The sequence below is a fragment of the Pipistrellus kuhlii genome, unplaced genomic scaffold (genome assembly GCF_014108245.1).
Source record: "Pipistrellus kuhlii isolate mPipKuh1 unplaced genomic scaffold, mPipKuh1.p scaffold_m20_p_11, whole genome shotgun sequence".
In the NCBI taxonomy this organism is placed as follows: domain Eukaryota; kingdom Metazoa; phylum Chordata; class Mammalia; order Chiroptera; family Vespertilionidae; genus Pipistrellus; species Pipistrellus kuhlii.
Window position 1 is genome coordinate 29,305,014 of NW_023425416.1, and position 18,300 is coordinate 29,323,313.

At 34.0% G+C, this 18,300-nt stretch overlaps 1 protein-coding gene across 11 annotated transcripts in view; it reads right to left on the reverse strand.

The window, feature by feature from the left end:
• Positions 1-18,300, reverse strand: part of DNAJC13 (DnaJ heat shock protein family (Hsp40) member C13) — a 103,439-nt gene that overhangs the window by 42,477 nt on the left and 42,662 nt on the right. For 7 of the 11 annotated variants that reach the window (XR_004986853.2, XM_045579290.1, XM_036431453.2 and 4 more), the window contains 12 exons: positions 18,076-18,171; positions 16,552-16,695; positions 12,859-12,873; positions 12,214-12,296; positions 9,552-9,705; positions 8,725-8,828; positions 7,584-7,743; positions 6,146-6,208; positions 4,902-5,003; positions 3,289-3,393; positions 2,336-2,538; positions 1,202-1,286 (listed from right to left, as the gene is read on the reverse strand). Coding sequence is in view for 10 of the 11 variants with exons in the window: in XM_045579290.1 (XP_045435246.1) it covers positions 1,202-1,286; positions 2,336-2,538; positions 3,289-3,393; positions 4,902-5,003; positions 6,146-6,208; positions 7,584-7,743; positions 8,725-8,828; positions 9,552-9,705; positions 12,214-12,296; positions 12,859-12,873; positions 16,552-16,695; positions 18,076-18,171 (1,314 nt within the window). In the remaining variant the exon portion in view is untranslated. The remainder of the gene's footprint in view (positions 1-1,201; positions 1,287-2,335; positions 2,539-3,288; positions 3,394-4,901; positions 5,004-6,145; positions 6,209-7,583; positions 7,744-8,724; positions 8,829-9,551; positions 9,706-12,213; positions 12,297-12,858; positions 12,874-16,551; positions 16,696-18,075; positions 18,172-18,300) is intronic. The other 4 variants (XM_036431451.2, XM_045579286.1, XM_045579287.1 and 1 more) reach the window with 4 other exon arrangements.

An 18,300-nucleotide genomic window follows, 5' to 3' on the forward strand; every position in this document is an offset into this window, starting at 1 on the left:
TAGTTTTATGTCTTTAATTTAAATTTCTCTGTGTTTAAAAAGGTATTTAGTTCTAGGACATTTTTTTCATGGAAAAATTGAGATACAGTAACACATGATTTGACAGCACTTTTAACAAAATATGGGAATTAGCAGGCAAAATTCTAAAGTAGTTGAAACTGTGACTATACCACAAGACTTGGACATTTACTGGTATCTTAGAGGTATCTAAGACCAGTCTAAAAATTCTGAAGCTATACCCAATGGTAAAACTGGTGATTGCTCTTAAAATCAAATGAAGTTCAAAAATCTGTACCAACCAATATAGATAATGTTCCTGAAAACTACTACTACTGCCTTATTGTGCTTAGCAAGACTGAGGTCTTCCAGAACATAGAAAATTAAAGAAAAACAAAACAGCTTCTCAAAAATACTTTTAAACTAAATATTAAAAAAAAAAATAGGAGGCATAGATTGTTAAAAAGAACTACTTTTAGTATTAAAATTCTTTTAAATAATTTTAATTATTTAGATATTACTAAAGGTGTTTGGTTAATTAAAATAGATCTTTCCCCCAGAAAGTTTCACATTATGCTGACCAAATCTTTTAAAATTTGTTTTGTACTCATTCTTTCTGGGCCTGAAATTCAACAGCGTTTGCATTACTTCTTTCCTTTCAGTTTCATAGGTATTGGAAAAACATGCGGGAGAGTTAGATTTTCAGGTACAGTCCTTCACCGACATGCCAAGAGGGTCCAGAATAGAAAACAAAAGCCTCTCCCACCAGGTCACACATACAGCAGCACAGTCCTCTTGGCTGGGGGTGGGGAGGTAGTGGAAGATAAGGAACAGTAACTGCAGTGCACTTTCACTTAAGCATCTGAACAGAAATGTCCACAACAGAAAAGCCCACAGCAAATCAGAGTAGAACACCTTTAAGGTATTATAATGATGTGATTTTAAGAATGGATAATAACTAAAACCCTTTGAGAATAATTCTGGAGTCTTCCCATATTTACATTCTTGGATACACAATCTTCCACAGTCTATTCAGAACATCAATTCAATTATCAGTAAGCAAAGTAAATGTAATTCAGGATTCAGGCTTTTTGAAAATGGAACAGACTACAAAGAAACAATGACTGGGGTTCCTAGTAAAATTAAATAAGGAAAATGATTCTTAAAATAGTATTCCTAATTTGGAAACATAAGAGTAACTCACCTGAATAATATGGGGAAGGCAAGCATTGTCTGAGAGCAGTCTTTTCACTCTGGGTAAAGGCCGAATGATGGCGTTATCTTGATCTCTAGAAAATATTTTCTAAGGTCAACTTTTAATATTTTCATTAAAATTTATATGATCAGAGCATATGACATTCTACTAAGCATGAAGCATATTACCTTACTTTTTTTGTTAATGAAGACTAAGCTCTCATACAGCTGGGAACATGATTAGGTATTTGGGTTTAAATCTATTTGGCTGCTTAATATGACTTCATTTCCTTCCATAAGATTTCCTTGAAAAACAGTACCCTAGAAGAGCCAGAGACTCTTATTTATTATTTAATTGATTAAACTTGGTGTTGTCCAACACTGTCAGTGGAGATTCCCCCCCAAAAGGGCATATCAAACTAAGTCACATAAATTTAAACAATTTATCTACTCGTAATGTTTTCCAAGAACCTTAATTCAATGCTATATTATTCTAATGACTATTCGCCACTTTAAGTCTAATCTGAATTTTAAAGAGAACTAAAACATTAAAGCCTGGTTATAAAATTGACTGTTCCTCAGTAATTTCCATCACAAATATCTGTAGCATAATAAATTGATGTACATGCAAATATTTTATAAGATTAAAATGTCTCATTAAAGGGTCATAATTATGATTATCATTCGATAACAAAGTCTCACCTTCACTCGTCAGGTGGGGCAAGATGTGAGCCTGGACTCATGTTCCTATACCAGGAGTGGCTAACCTGACAGGTCAGGAGCTGGCACCTGCCACTGTGTACAGACTGCAGTGTGTTTATTTCAACAGTTTATACCTAATTCATATGAATGGCAACTGTTACCATTGCTAGAATGCAGCTAGTAAGCCTCAATGTAGTATCCTTATTTGTAGTTTTTCAGAGAAAGATGCTTTTAGCTACTTTACCAAAATAATTCACAGATTATTTCCTAATATATTTTTCCAAAAAAAGCTCCAAAATTCCAAGCAGCGTTCCCCCAAAGCCACAATTGGAATACTATTGCTTTAAATCACCAAAGTGCTCCCATGCCATCACAGAGGAGCATCCTTACCAATGGGAAGAAGATAATTAAGAGTCCCTGGTAACGTTCAATTACATTTTACCTGCTTGGGAAATATCCACACATTGTGATCAACATGTTCAATATAAGGGTAGCAAGGTCAGTTTCATTTAGCACAGCCTGTCCACTGGCTAACAGACACCACTTAAGCTGAGGGATTGCCTGTAGTGGTCGCCATCCATCCATGCCTTGAGCCCAGCATCTGGTCTTTGCATTTAACATTCCTTTGGTCCACATTTCTTGCATCTAAATGAAAGCAAGACATCATTATTACAGACAAAGCAAAATGAAAGGGTTTTCTAATGCTTTCTATTTTTATAGTAAACACATACTAAACTATGAAATATCCAAGTTCACTATTAAAAAATAACAGCAAACTTTTGTTGACAGGCCTTTAGGAACCCAAATTTGGCTATTAATAAGAAAATAACCATTTAGCTGGTTAACTAATGAGTATAAAGAAACATTGGAAAAAATAAAAACAGTAGGCAGAATGTAAAATGACCAAATTATGCAAACAAAAGGCTTGGTGTTCTATAAAACTCTTTGGCTAAATTCTGAGTCTGGGAGGCTAAGGATGGGAGGGCAGGATCAAACAGCAGATGTTAAGAAATTGCCTTTGGACTGTACAGGCAGTTTTTAACTTCAAACTGCATATTAAAACTTCCTATTCATATAATAAAAAAGATTTGTAGTTTGACATAATTATCAAGATAATTCATTAAAAGTTTGCTACTTCCGTTAACAACTGCTTTTAAACACTAAGATTTGAAGACATCATTGTGTGTGTGTGTGTGTGTGTGTGTGTGTGTGTGTGTTTCTTTAGAAATGCAAACCATCTAATCCTTCATGTGGAAATGGAAAGGCAGAACCCTTGGAGCTGATGACACTAATTCAAATTATAGTGTTAAAATATTCCAATATCTCTATGTGTGCTAACCACAGGGAAATAAGAAGGGCTACGACTTTCATGAAAACTTTCTCTGAGACACATACCTCATGGAATCCATACGGGCCACTCCTTTCTTTGTCTGCGCTGCCGAAGTACCATTCCTTTTCACTCTCCCTTTTCATATCTGGAGCAGCTTCAATTACATTGCTCTAAATTTTAAAATAATTTAGTTATTTTTTTAAGACTGAAATTTAAGAGGGCAGTTGTCAAAAAGTTACATAGTACTAATTTCTTGGGTTTTATTCCTTTAAAAACTCACCTACATTTTTAAGAGACCTTATTTTAAGAGGTAAGAGTTAAATGCTTAGCCTAACAGTAAAAAAAAAAAGTGACTTGCTTTCTAAGAAGCATTAGAAGTAAACGGGTTTTACATTCACTTGAAAATCTAAGCCAAATTCAAAGATATCTACATTCCTGATGGTCTTTTATAAATTCCCAGGGCACTAAAATTTTACTAGCAAAGAACACAGCAAATAGCTATAAAAATAAGCATATACCATTAACCTTAAACCACAATGCTCAAAATACTAAAGTTCGTCTTTTAAGGGAAAAATTCATTCCAACTAAAAGTTTCAATAAGCATCTGATCCAAGAATTAAAATGCTGACAGGAAAATTCCAGTGGTTTTAAACACTTAGTTTCAATCAATTACCACCACTACAGGTCACTGTTATATAGTTTTATTTATCGATGTTTATAAAAACCTAAAATAGAATTTTATGTAATTAGTATATTTTATTAAAATATGGTTTTTAAATACTCTCTTAACAATTAGCTTTTAGTTACTCATATTGAGAGGGATAACAAAGTGGTCAAGAGCATAGACTTCTGAGTTCTAGCTTAGGCTCTGTCCCTTATTCACTGACCTTGGGCATTATACCTAGCCTCTCTGTTTGTTTCCTCATCTGTAAAATGGAAGAGTTGTTGGGTATTTAAGAGTTAACATATTATGTGTACCAGAATAGTACTTGGTACACTATCGTGCTATATAAGCATCACGATTACTATTATTCATACCTAATAAAATGCCATCATCTATTCAAATAGCACTTCTGTCCATACTCTAGCCAAAATTTAAAATGAAACATTCCCCTGCACAAAGACAAAGCATAAACTAAAACAAAACATAACACAGAAAAGAGGGGAAGAAGGGAGGGAGGGAGAGAAGGAGGAAGTAATGTCCAATGAGCCAAGTACAGATCCCTTCTGTAAGTTAGGTCTATCAGAAGGGGCCTTTCAGCAGAGACTAGCAGCTCTGTCCTCTTACTGGCTGGTTTCAAGAAGGTCCCAGATTCAATGTATATTCTCCATGGCTGTCAATGCTAAAAGTTCTTGTTACATAATTGGTGAATACAGTTTAAATCCTAAAGGTTGCACTGCCTCAAAATACGACACATTAGCATTGTAGTTACTTTAAAAGACAAAGAGACATTGAAAAAAATAAAAATTATCATCACTGTCCATTTTGGATTGTTCTTAACAGTTGTTTTCCCGCTTTTTGTGTGACTTAATCTCCTGTGTATTAATACTATACTTATTGGAGCAATACACTTATAGACATATATAATGACATATTTTCGTATTTTTAAGATTCTTTTGATACTAAAAGTATATTCCACGGATGTAAAACTTGTAAAATATAGATAAGCATACATACTTGCAGTGGTACCGTCGCTCGGCTTACATGAAGATGTGCCAGGGTAAGTAAGTCCACAAGGATTCTAATTCCATTTGAATCCATGAGATCCTTAACATTTTTCTAGGAGACAAAAACATTTTTACATAGTAAAACCTTTCTCTTCAATATGTACTACTACCTAAACCTTTCTCTTCAATATGTACTACTACCTAAGAGAGCCTTTTAGGTAGTAGTACATATTGGAATCTGGAAAACTTAACATACAAGTGATACTAATTGATATTTCCAGAATTCTGTGTTCAATAAACATGAATTTAGACAAAAATAAAAAGGCTAAAGCTATATTACAAATATATCACATAAAAATATTTTACTTAAATTATATTCTGAGCAAACAAAATAAAAATAAGCAAACAAATGAAAGGCTGGCAGGAATAACACCCACATAAACTCTGGTCCTACAATTATCCTGCATTTTACCAGGCCTTTTTGTTAATAAACAAATTATTCTATAATCAGAAATAAAATCTGGCATATCAAAAAACCTTTTAATGTTCCAGTATATTTTTGTAAATGTAAGATAAAACTGGTAATTTCTTAAAAAAGTTAGGATGAGATTATAATTTAAATTAAAATTTCTTAGGACTTACTAATTACACTTCATTTTAAAGCATTTGCATTATTTACTAAAAGACTAAAATTAAGCAAGTTACTAATATAAAAATTTATTTTTAAAAAAATCTCAAATATTATTTCAACATCATGCAATTGTGAATGTTAAATTCCTGTTAGAAACCAGCACAAACTTTAAATTCCTGTTAGAAACCAGCACAAACCTATTTAAATATCTTAGAAATAAACTATGAAGAGCTAAAGTAACTCTTATCTTCAAATTACTTGAAAATGTATATTGATAAATTAAAAATGTATACTGATAAATTAAAAAGTTTCCACTTTCTGTAGAGTATTTACTTTACTTCAAATCTAATCCTAAAGAAAAATCAGCTAGCAATTTTACCCCTCATTATTCTTCACTAAGAAGTTTATCATCATTAATTTAATCAGTATCTATAATGTTAGGGTAGGATGTACAGAGAATATTTGACAGAAACTTTTCCCTCTAGTAGCTGAGAGTACACAAAACTTTCTAATCTAAAAAAATTACCATGTCTGGATAATTAACTTAAATTGTAATAATTTATCTTTTTGTTACACACTCATGTGATTTTGGAAATAATAACATTTATGCAGAAATACTGTACCTTATTAAGGATCAATTTGTTAAGGAAGAGGATCAATCTATCTCGTTCAAGTTTATCTGTGCACTATTAAAATAAATGAGAATTTAATCAGAAGTGAACAGAAACACAAGTTAGATGTTATCATCATTGGACATCAACCAGCAGCCAATAAGAAATAATGTCATCTTTTAAGCATTAAGAAAATCAAAGACCATCAATTATTACAATTCCTCCAATGTTTTACATTCTCTGCAATTTATATAACTTCTGTAATCTCCTTATATAGGCGGCTATTTTAAAAGTCATAAAGAGATTATGTCAACATATAGCTTTAAGAATATATGTAAATATTAAAATAAGTGAAGTAGCTAATAATTGATTAATGATGTTTCACATAAATCACATCATGATAAATACAAACAAGAAGGAAAATGTATATGCCTAAAATACAAATACTATGCCACATGCACTCAGATTCAACTAGAGCAGTGGTAGGCAAACTCATTAGTCAACAGAGCCAAATATCAACAGTACAATTGAAATTTCTTTTGAGAGCCAAATTTTTTAAACTTAAACTTCTAACGCCATTTCTTTAAAATAGAGTCGCCCAGGCCATGGGTAATTTGTAGAAGAGCCATACTCAAGGGGCCAAAGAGTTGTATGTGGTTCGCGAGCCACAGTTTGCCGACCACAGAACTAGAGTAACTTAGAATTTGGTGTAACAACAAACAATAAGGATTTTCAGCTGGTTTTATTATTTTCTAGGTATGTTTTGTGACCTTACTCAGAATCAGTTTCTAATCTATAGCTGAGGTAATTATAACAAACATTGATGGACATTTGCGAAATTGGTGAAATGGTTCTAAAGCAGTTCTCTAAAATTTAAATTGTTAGGTATAGGAAGAAGGAAAACACAAACGAAAAAAAAGTGTACACACTGAAGCAAGTAGGTGACACTCAAATTTGAGCCACACCATGGATGACCTGACTAATTTATCTTTCCTCCTACCATGCTCAAGTGTTAAAGGACAAACTTTCTAAAATAAAAAGGTGCTAACTCGTTTCCATTTTATTGATTAGAACTATAGTGCTGAAAAGATTTACTAGCTCCACACTTTAAAATTTAGTATGCTAGCATCATTTAAGATTTTTCCAAAATGGAAAAGCCAAAATACATAAAACGCTTTTACACACCTGTCCAGCTCATCCATATTTAAAGATTGAAAAAGAGGTCGTTTAAGTTATTCAAAAAGCAGTAAATGAAAAAATAAACAAATACTAACCCATTAGTCATTTTCCTACTTATCTATAAATAAGTATAATGTAAGTTACAAAAAAAACCAACTCATGCAGAAAGTTATGGTAGCAAGGCGATCAAATAGAATTTAAATGTAATTTTGAAAATACAAACATGTACTACAATGACACTACAAAACAGCAGTTTCCTAAGAGATCTTACCCTCTCTAACATTCCAATGATATATCGTGTATCTGTAAAAGGTCCTATTTCTTCATGACATCTGCCATAAACAATAGCAAGGGCTTGTAAACATAGACACTTCATGTTTACTTTTGGGGTGAGTAGGAAACGATGATAGAGCTCATTGAAAAATTCATACCTAGATTTAAAAAAGTTTACAATAAAATTAGCCATGAAACAGAAAAAACATATACAGAGTATGTTTTAACAGGCGTCTTCAAACTTTTTAAAGTGGGGGCCAGATCACGGTCCCTCAGAGAGCTGGAGGGCCGGACTATATGAACTACTACTGTAACACCTCGGCTGCGCTCACTGCCCAAAAAACCTGGCGGGCCGGATCAGACTCCTCTGCGGGCCGCATGTGGCCCGAGGGCCGTAGTTTGAAGACGCCTGTTTTAAGATCACCAGTGGATGCCTGAAATTAGATAGTAACAAACCCTATATATTCTGTCTTTTTTTACAATACATACAAACCTCTGATAAAGTTTAATTTATAAATTAGGCACAGTAAGAGATTAAAAATTACTAATAATAAAATATAACAATATAGTGTATAGTATAATTAAGTTATATGAACGTGGTCTCTCTCAAAATATCTGTTAATGGAGGTGGTTACTAAGTGACTAGTGGGTGGAGAGCAAATACAATCTATCGATATAATAATAAAAGTGTAATATGCCAATCAACCAACAGCTGAACAGCAGAATGACCGTCCAGAGGACCACGCTATAACACACACTAACACCAGGCCCACCATCACCTCATGATCACCCTGCAGAGGGAGGCCTAGACCACTGACTGGCAGGGCAATTGATAAGGGGGGGGTGGGGGGAGAGAAGGTGCTGAGGGTGCTTCACAGAATTGGAGGTGTGTGGCAGCAGACGCAGGCAGTGCCAGGCCAAGGCAGGTGTGGGTGGAGGGCGGGACCAGGGCTGAGAAGCTAGCAGCCAGGGAAAGGAAGGCCTACCCTTGCACAAATTTTGTGCATCAAACGTCTAGAGTGGGTATAAAGGACAAAGGGGTGATTCATGGGATGGAGCGAGACAGCACCAGATTTTACCATGCTACTCAAACTGCGCACAAAAGGGGAGACTACTGCAAGATATAAAGACTAGCTTACGATCTCTTAATTGATCCACTTTCTTCATTCTCATCTTCTTCCAATAGTAATCTCAGATAATAGTCTCCTATTTTGATTTCCTCTGCCAGGCACTCATATTTAACCTTATTAATAAAAACAAATTATATTACTTTAGTTTACAATATATTTTTGGCTATTTCCACAAAATCACTTCTTAAATTCTGTCAGAGCTTTTTTTCTTTTCTTGATAAGACAGCCTTTAAATTAAAATTCACAGGAATACATAGTGTCCATGAAGTCTTAAGAGAAGAACCAAAATACTTTTAAAGGATAAACTTCTTCTTTCCCTTCTTACCTTGCCATGACCAAACAAGTCGTAAATGGTCCTGCACCACACATAAGTTTGCCCAACTCAGATAAGCTACTTCAGATCTTCCCTCATCTCCCAACACATCAACTATATATCATTTTATTATATATTTGAACAGCAAAATATGGCCGCATTCACAATCAAATTACCAAAACATTAATTAACCAAGCTACAAAGAACAAGGAGAACAGACTACGTTTCCATGGAGAAAGAATCTAAAGGGGGAAAAAAGAAACCAAGCGAATAACAGATCTAGAATGCATAGAATCGAATTTATTAAAACTGCTATACAATTCTCAGGTACAAAGCCGGGTTATTGAACAAAATTGTTTTTATTTTTTATTTTTTTGTCTTATGCAAAGATTAAAGTTTTCCAAAGTTTCCTCCATAAAATTAAGAGAGAAAGGTAAGGATATATGTTACATAACTATGAACTTAAAATACTCCAAAAATACATGATTAAAAACACTAACATACTATAAATATTAAACTTTACCTCAAATTCATGGTGATTCCAGGCAATCACACTGGCACTACCAAGCTCTCTATCAATATTGAATGCTCTCATTTCAGATTCAAGACTATCTCTCAATTCTTCTCGTGTTTTGAAATTCCAAATTAAGTTTGATCTGGCATGGTCCTGACCAAACCTAGACATATATAATCAGGAGGAAACAATAAGCAGGAAACAAAAATCTATAAATATCCCTTACTATATCTTATAATAATCAAGAAAATAGTACAATTAATAAACTTTAGCAAGTATAAATAAATAAAATAAAATTTCTGTAAAGTAAGCATATTAAAATGTTAATGGTAGAACTTTGGTGATAGATACACAGTTATTCACTCTAAAATTACTTCACCCTTTCTACATGTTTGAAAATTTTCATAGTAAAATGATGGGGGCGAACTGAACTCACAATATAAAACAAATCGGTGTGAATTTCAAAATAAAAAACTGGTATTTCAATTTCAATATATATATATTGCTAATATAAATTCTAGCCAGGAAATAATTAGATATCAAATTTCAAGTTGGGGTAGATAAGAACTTCTGAATTATTGGGTGTGAAGTGTGTGGGATGAACAACATTCTACATTAGAACTGTATAAACTACTTAAAAAAGAATATTGATAATTTGCCAAGTTCTGACTGATATTTTCAAAATATCTTCCTTTTATTTTTGGAATAACTTAACCACTGTAATAAATTTAGACACAAGTCTGAACTGGGGATATATAGGCTTCATATACATTCACTTTCAGTTTGTAATCCTCCTAGAAAGCATGGCATCAGAGTGCTAGGGGGCACAACACAATTGATATATTCCTAAGGCATAATCTTAAGGCCATACTATCCCATATAATAAAAGGCTAAACTGCAGATTGACTGGCCGCTATGATGCGCACTGACCACCAGGAGGAGCACCGCTCAGCTAGAAGCTGGGCTCATGGCTGGCAAGCACAGCAGCAGTGGCAGGAGCACCTCCCACCTGGGTGGCAGTGCTAAGGATGTCAGACTGACAGCTTAGACCTCTCAGTTGACATCCCCCAAGGGTTCCCAAACTGTGATAGGGCACTGGGCCAGGCTGAGAGGATCCCCCAGACCCCAGTGCACAAATTTTGTGCACCGGGCCTCTGATATACTATATACATACAATATATTTTAAAAGTACTTTGGGAAGTTTTCAAAACACATTATTTTCCTCTTTTATTTATTTATTTTTTTAAAATATTTTATTGATTTTTTTTTTGCCCCCCTCCCTCCCTCCCACACATCCCCTCCCTCCCCAGAGTTTTGTGTCCATTGGTTGTACTTATATGCATGTATAAAAGTCCTTCGGTTGATCTATTATCTCCCCCAGATCTTCCTCCCCTCCCCGCTGTAATTTGACAGTCTACTTGATATACTGTCTCTATATCTATCTTTTGGTTCATCAGTTTATAATGCTCTTTATTATCCACAAATGAGTGAGGTCATGTGGTGTTTCTCTTTCATTGATTGGCTTATTTCACTCAGCATGATATTCTCCAATTCTATCCAGGTTGCTGCAAATGATGAGAATTCCTTCTTTTTTATGGCAGCATAGTATTCCATTGTGTAGATGTACCATAGTTTTTGGATCCAATCATCTGCTGACGGACACGGGCTGTTTCCAAATTCTGGCTATTGTAGATTGTGCTGCTATGAACATAGGGGTGCATATATCCTTTCTGATTGGTGTTTCTAGTTTCTTGGGATATATTCCTAGAAGTGGGATTACTGGGTCAAATGGGAGTTCCATTTTCAGTTTTTTGAGGAAACTCCACACTGTTCTCCACAGTGGTTGCACCAGTCTGCATTCCCACCAGCAGTGCAAGAGGGTTCCTTTCTCTCCGCAACCTCGCCAACACTTGTCGTTTGTTGATTTGTTGATGTTGGCCATTCTGACAGGTGTGAGATGGTACCGCATTGTTGTTTTGATTTGCGTCTCTCGGACAATTAGTGACTTTGAGCATGTTTTCATGTGCCTTTTGGCCTTCCTTATTTTCCTCTTTTAGACAAAATATAATCAATAGGTCATCTTCCAGACTAAGTACTATGAGTTATCTCAAAAAAAGGTTTGCAAACTTCCCAAAATGATTTTTTAAAAGAGTCCTTTTGTGTGTGCATGTGTATGTTGGAGAGAGGGATAAGGGGAGGTAATAGATGAGAATAAGAAGGGGTTACCATATTAGAAAAGCTGAAAAAGTATATCATATAAGCTAACATGGATACTCGTTTTCCATTAAGACTCCTTATGTTTCCGTCACTCACTTTTTTTAAGACTCCATTCTCAACAAGTCTTCAAGTTATAAAGCAGTTATTTCTAAACCATAAAAGTGTTTTAAAGTAACCATCTACAAACCATACTAAACATTTAAAAATAACTTAGGCTCCTCAGTCTACTAACATTCTATAAAAGGCTTTAATTTTACTGTTACCAGTAAAAGGTCATACCAATCTTAGTTAATACAGTTCCTGACCTCAATAGCATAAAAATACCTGTGGCATAAAGCACTAGTTCCAAACAAATAAAAGACAAAACAAAACAACAACAACAAAATCTGTTATGATTCTTCTCTAATGGAAATGCCAAATTTAATCTACATTGAAAAAAAAGCCTGAAGTTTACCTATAATAGAAGAGATCCCAATTTGCTTCTATTTTTATTCTTTGTCTCCTCTTTCGAAGAACTACTGGCTTTTGGTTTACATTCTGGAAAAAAAAGAAACTTCATAGTGCTCAATCTGGGGTTACCAAGTAGGCTCAACCAAAAGATCATAACTTTGTAAGTGGCAAAAAGTATTTCCTTCATTAAATTTTAATAGAAACAAAATTACTGAAAAAAATCTATAAAATATGAGCACAGAATATTAGATTTATTACAATATAATACTTTGTCAGTATATAGTTCTATAGTGTTGCTGAAATATTTTAATGTAGCCTAAACTTAGTTATAACACCAAACTTAGTTAAAATTTATAATGACTAATAAAATTTATAAAAGTAAAAAACAGTGACTTGTTTTAAACATTTACATGCAGTTAATACAGAAGCCATGGGAAAATAATGAATAAAGAAGATTACAAGTCATGAAACTGCTACCAAAGTCAAGAAGAGCAAAAACAAATTAGAATAACTAAAGGACAAGAAGTAAGTATCCAGACACATGTGAAGCGAGACTTGAATTTAATTTATTAGACAAAGAATATCAAAGACAACTCCACATGCCAGGCAAATATGAATTTCACACATGTAGCAGGAACTTAAAACTCACCATATTGTTTCTGTCCTGAATTTAATTGTAAAAAGGAAAAAAATAATTTTTTTTAAAAAGAAAATAGAGGGAGTCTGTATCTGCTAAGCTATATACAAATTTTACAAGTCACCAATATAAAACACCTTCACTTTAAGACAGAAAAAATGTCCCAGCTGCTTCTCAGACTCAAATTTTAGGCATTTATAAACTCACTTAAGAATTCACAAAAAGCTATGGCCACCATTATAGGAAAAAACCCACATATATAAGGTTTACAATTGAAGTGAAAGATTTTAAAGATTTCTTGAATTCTATAAATGGGCTGCAGGTTAAAAATCTCTACTCCAAGTAAAACCTGAATGTATTTCAGACATAAAAATTTTATCTTCAATGTGACATAAACAAAAAGTGGAAGTAGTATTGATTAAAACATGAAAATCTCAACTTCATTAAATAAGTGGCAAATTATATAAAATAAAGAGACTAAATGATATAGAGAATAATGGTAAAATGAGTAGACATTTTAAAAAGTAAATGCTCTTTGAAATATAAAAGCTATTAACTAAAATAGAAAACGTTTTCTACAAATTTTAATTCTATGCACTATCATGACAAGTAATATAAGGTGAACTTGAGTAAGGTGAACTTGAACAAAATAAAAATAAAATCTTTCCTTAAAATCTTAACTAAGAAGTATTTTCTTCAATTTCCCCTGCCTTCAGGATAAAAAGCTAGGAGTGTAGAGTAATGAAAATGTAAATGCTATACCAAAAAGATAAATAGCTCTCCAAATCCTAGGCTGACTGATTCAGAGACTCAGGCTTATTAAATCAAAGCCCCAAAAGCTAAACAAACCCCAAAACAGAAAAATCACATAAATAGATAATTTTATATATAAACAGAAGGTTATTATTAATCCAACCACGACATTAGTTTTATATAAAAATGACTTCATAAGCATCCTGATTATATATGAAATGTAGTTAATTTCAAAGACTTGCCAGTTAATCTTGACAATGGTTAATTTTCGGACTTTAGCTAAGGTATAAAATCATTCCAATAAGTGGTGTTAATATTTACAAATAAAACAGTCGCAAAGGTTGTTATTCATTATTTCATTAAAATATTAATGTTGAAAACAGTATTCTGGCAGAAATAATTAGTATGCTACCAAAATAATTTATTGACCAACATTTGTCTATTTGGTGTCATTATTTGCTCAACATTTTAGATAATACCCCGTGTAAATGAAACCAACAAACCAATTAAACATTATTAACATGAAAAATAAATTCCCTCTGAATTGTTGTCTTTTAATAACAGATGTTATCCACATTTCTAGCTAAAATAGCTTTAGAGCACTCTCCCTCTGGGGAGCAGGCCCTCTTCCCTGTTCCCTCTTCCCTCAGGACCAATTAGCGTTACCTTTTTTGTGTCCTAATATCTAAGGGCCTGTTTCTTTTACCTCTGTAGCTTTTCTCCAGAACCCATTTCTTTTACCGCTCCCTTCTTCTACCTCTGACTTTCTAAATACTTCCTCTATAGTTTGAATAAAGAAAGAAGCTTTGGATTCAAGCTTAGGCTGAATAGACGTGACATATGAAATCTGATGCCAAAAACCTATTTTCAGCATAATTATATCCAGTAGCTTAAAAGCGTTATTTTAGAAATGGGGTCTAACCACCTGAAGCCAGAGTTTGTAATTTTTAATAACTGCAAAATCAGGTTTACAGTTGTGAGTACACATAATAGCTTATTCTTGTATTATTAATTATATTATTTTCCATATAAATTGTAACCCTACTCTTGTCCTACCCTATCTATTGCTTTTATTATCTTGCTTGTAAATCAAACCAACCCTGTAGGATGAAGAAGGGAGGTATTGTTATTCTGATTTTATGAAAGAGGAAAGTAAGGTTCTGAAAACTCATAATTAGCTATATGGGTTAATAAGAAACAAAATCAGGCTAAGATGTAGGTTAATCATTTCAAAGTTCAGAATTTCTAGCCATTTGCAAGCCTGTCTAATAACTCTTTATATTGTATATGTCACTCATACAAATTAGCATTAACCAATTTTGCTCAAGTTCTAGAGAACTTTGCTTTGGTCTCAATTTCAGATAGACTCACATGACTCTAATTTGTTCTGTTGCACCTGATGCATTATGTTTAGATGTTCTGAAAATTCATAAAAAACTTGTTTGTTTTAGAAAGATATTTCTATTACTTTCCTTAAATAAGGAAACAGCTACCATAAATAAGGAGATGATTAAAGAAAAAAAATTTAAGTGTGATCAACAAAACACAAGATTAAGTCAATTTTTACAAGATACATTAAATTATTCTTAACCACTGCACATTCCATCCCAAATAGAAGAGTGGACACTACTGAATTAGGTTCTGCAGCTTATATTACATACTGAAAAATAAGACTAAAACTGTTTTACATCTGATCTTGATATGAGAATCTAATGTTGAAAATTTCAAGTACAGCCGAAACCAGTTTGGCTCAGTGGACAGAGTGTCGGCCTGTGGACTGAAAGGTCCCAGGTTCGATTCCAGTCAAGGGCATGTACCTTGGTTGCAGGCACATCCCCAGTAGGGGGTGTGCAAGAAGCAGCTGAACGATGATTCTCTCTCATCGATGTTTCTAACTCTCTATCCCTCTCTCTTCCTCTCTGTAAAAAAAAATCAATAAAATATATATATTTAAAAAGAAAAAAAGAAAATTTCAAATACACACAGCAAATTTACTTTTAAAATGTGCATCCTATCCTATAATGTGTCTCCATTCACATTGATGTTTCTCTCTTTGTGTCTCTACCCCCCCCACTTCCATTCTAAAAATCAATGGAAAAATATCCAACAGACACACACACACACACACACACACACAAACAAAAAATAAAAAAATAAAAAAATGTGCATCCCATATCTACGACACTTGTTTGGCTAGCTCTGAACAGGAGCACTGGCCGGTATGGCTCAAGTGGTTGCAGCATTGTGCAGAAGGTCACAGGTTTGATTCCCAGTCAGGTAACATATAATGAGGTTATGGGTTTGACCCCTAGTCGGGGCGCATATTAGAGGCAAAAATTCAATGTTTGTCTCGCATCAATGTTTCTATTCCTCTCTCTCTAAAATATAAGCAGGCCCAGCCGGCATTGGCTTAGTGGTTGAAGATTGACTCTATAAACCAGAAAGAAGGTCATGGTTTGATTTCCAGTCAGGGCATATGCCCAGGTTGTGTACTAGATCCCCAATATGGGTCATGCAGGAGGTAACCCATCAATGGTTCTCTCTCATCATTGATGTTTCTACTTCTCTCCCTCTCCTTAGCTCTCTGAAATATATAAAAATAATTAAAAAAATAAGAAGGGCAACATTTTTATAGCTACAAAACAAAGTTCAGAGGAAGAAGGAAACAGATGCATATAAATGAAAAAAGTATGGAAATTCAAAGTAATGGAAGAAAATTAAGAGTAAAATTTTATCATAAATTTCATATTAAATACCTAAAAAACCCTAATCATTTATTCAAAAATATATAAATTAAGAAAAATTCACATCAAACTCTGAATCAGAATTAGGCAACATTTCTTCAAGTATTCAGTCACAAATATCTGACTGCCATGTCAGTGAGCAGCAAAACTACAGTGAACCTAGAATATACAAAAGTGCTAGAACTCTGGAAGCAGATTTTCTTTTTACCTCTTTTTGAGAAATACCCATTCTATCTCTCCAATGCATCAACACAAGATCCACTTTTTCTTTGGCAAATTTTTCAACTTCTTTAGCAGCTTTTCCAGCTAGTCTTTGCCACTCTGGAACTTTATTAAATTTTCCATACTGATCCTGTAAAATAATATTGAAATCCATCACAGTCCTATTTATAAATTTATTATAAAAATGTAACTAAACCTGATTCACACTATTTTACATGATTAAATAAATACTGAATGTCAGGGCTCAGTGAAAAGGTAATTTCTGCAATAAATTATACTTTTTGTTAAAGAAATCTTAACCTTCTACTTAGTTTTCAAGATGATTCCTTTTAGAGATGGCAACATGTAATTGGGAGGTGGATGCAGAAAAAAGACACATAAGTCAGTAAATAACAAAATATCTTAAAACATGTTATATAATATTCTCAGACACCCCAACCTTAATAATTAAAATAGCTCTGCAAGAAAAAATCTGAACTAAATTAATCTTTGCATGTGTTGGCCCCTTTCATCAACAATATCAATTTTGTTCAAAACATTGCATTACACGTTTGAATTAAAAAAAAAAAAATCAATCCAAAATGTGACAAGCTCAATTGGAAAAACAAAATATACAAAATTATTACTATTCATAAAATTAGTTATAGTGATAGTGCAAACTCTGTAAATATAATAAAAACTAGAGGCCCAATGCACGAATTTTGTGCACAGGGTGTGTGTGTGGGGGAGGGGTGTCCCTCAGACCGGCCTGCACTCTCTCCAATCCAGGACCCCTTAGGGCACATGTGTCAAACACAAGGCCCGCGGGCCAAATCCGTCCCGCCAGGCCTTGCAATGTGGCCCGCACCTCGCTGTCATCACTGCACTCCGCTGCGTTTCCATCACAATGACAGTTTATGACTGTTCAGTAAACCATTCGGCCCGCGATTTAGGCTGGATTGTAGATTTTGGCCCCTTCTCTGATTGAGTTCGACACCCCTACCTTAGGGGATGTCCAACTGCCAGTTTAGGCCCAATCCCACAATCGGACATCCCTCTTGCAATCTGGGACCACTGGCTCCTAAATGCTTGCCTGCCTGCTTGATCACCTCTAACTACTCTGCCTGCCAGCCTAATCACCCTTAACCGCCTCTGCTGGCCAGCCTGATGCCCCCAACTGCCCTCTCCTGATGGCCTGATTGCTCCAAACTGCTCTCCCTGCTGGCCTGATCACCCCTAACCACCTCTGCCTTGGCCCCGCCACCATGGCTTTGTCTGGAAAAGCATCAAAAAAGTCTCCAGAAGGTCTCCTGGTCTAATTAGTATATTATTCTTTTATTATATAGATTATTAAATTGGATACTTAAAACAGGTGAATTTTGGGGATATAAATTTTATTTTAATAAACTGTTAATATCTTTTCCAAATACTACTATTCAAGGTAGTGAATTCTTTGTTTATAATTTTTTTTGACAAAAGTACTCTTTCATTCTTAAAAAAAAAAAAAAATACTTAGGACAATTATATTTACCATTGCTATTTTCACATTATCTCTAACATGCATCCGATCAGCATCCTTTTCAGGAACTGAATCTGAGCTGTCCAGGTATGCCAGCAAGCCTGGAGGCTAAAAACAACAAACAAAAACAAGACATAATCTATTTTCAAAACAATTGCACAAAAGAAAATTTAGCCTTCAAAACCCAAATAAATACTATGATTTAGTTTTCAATGGTAGCATTTACTATATGGCAAC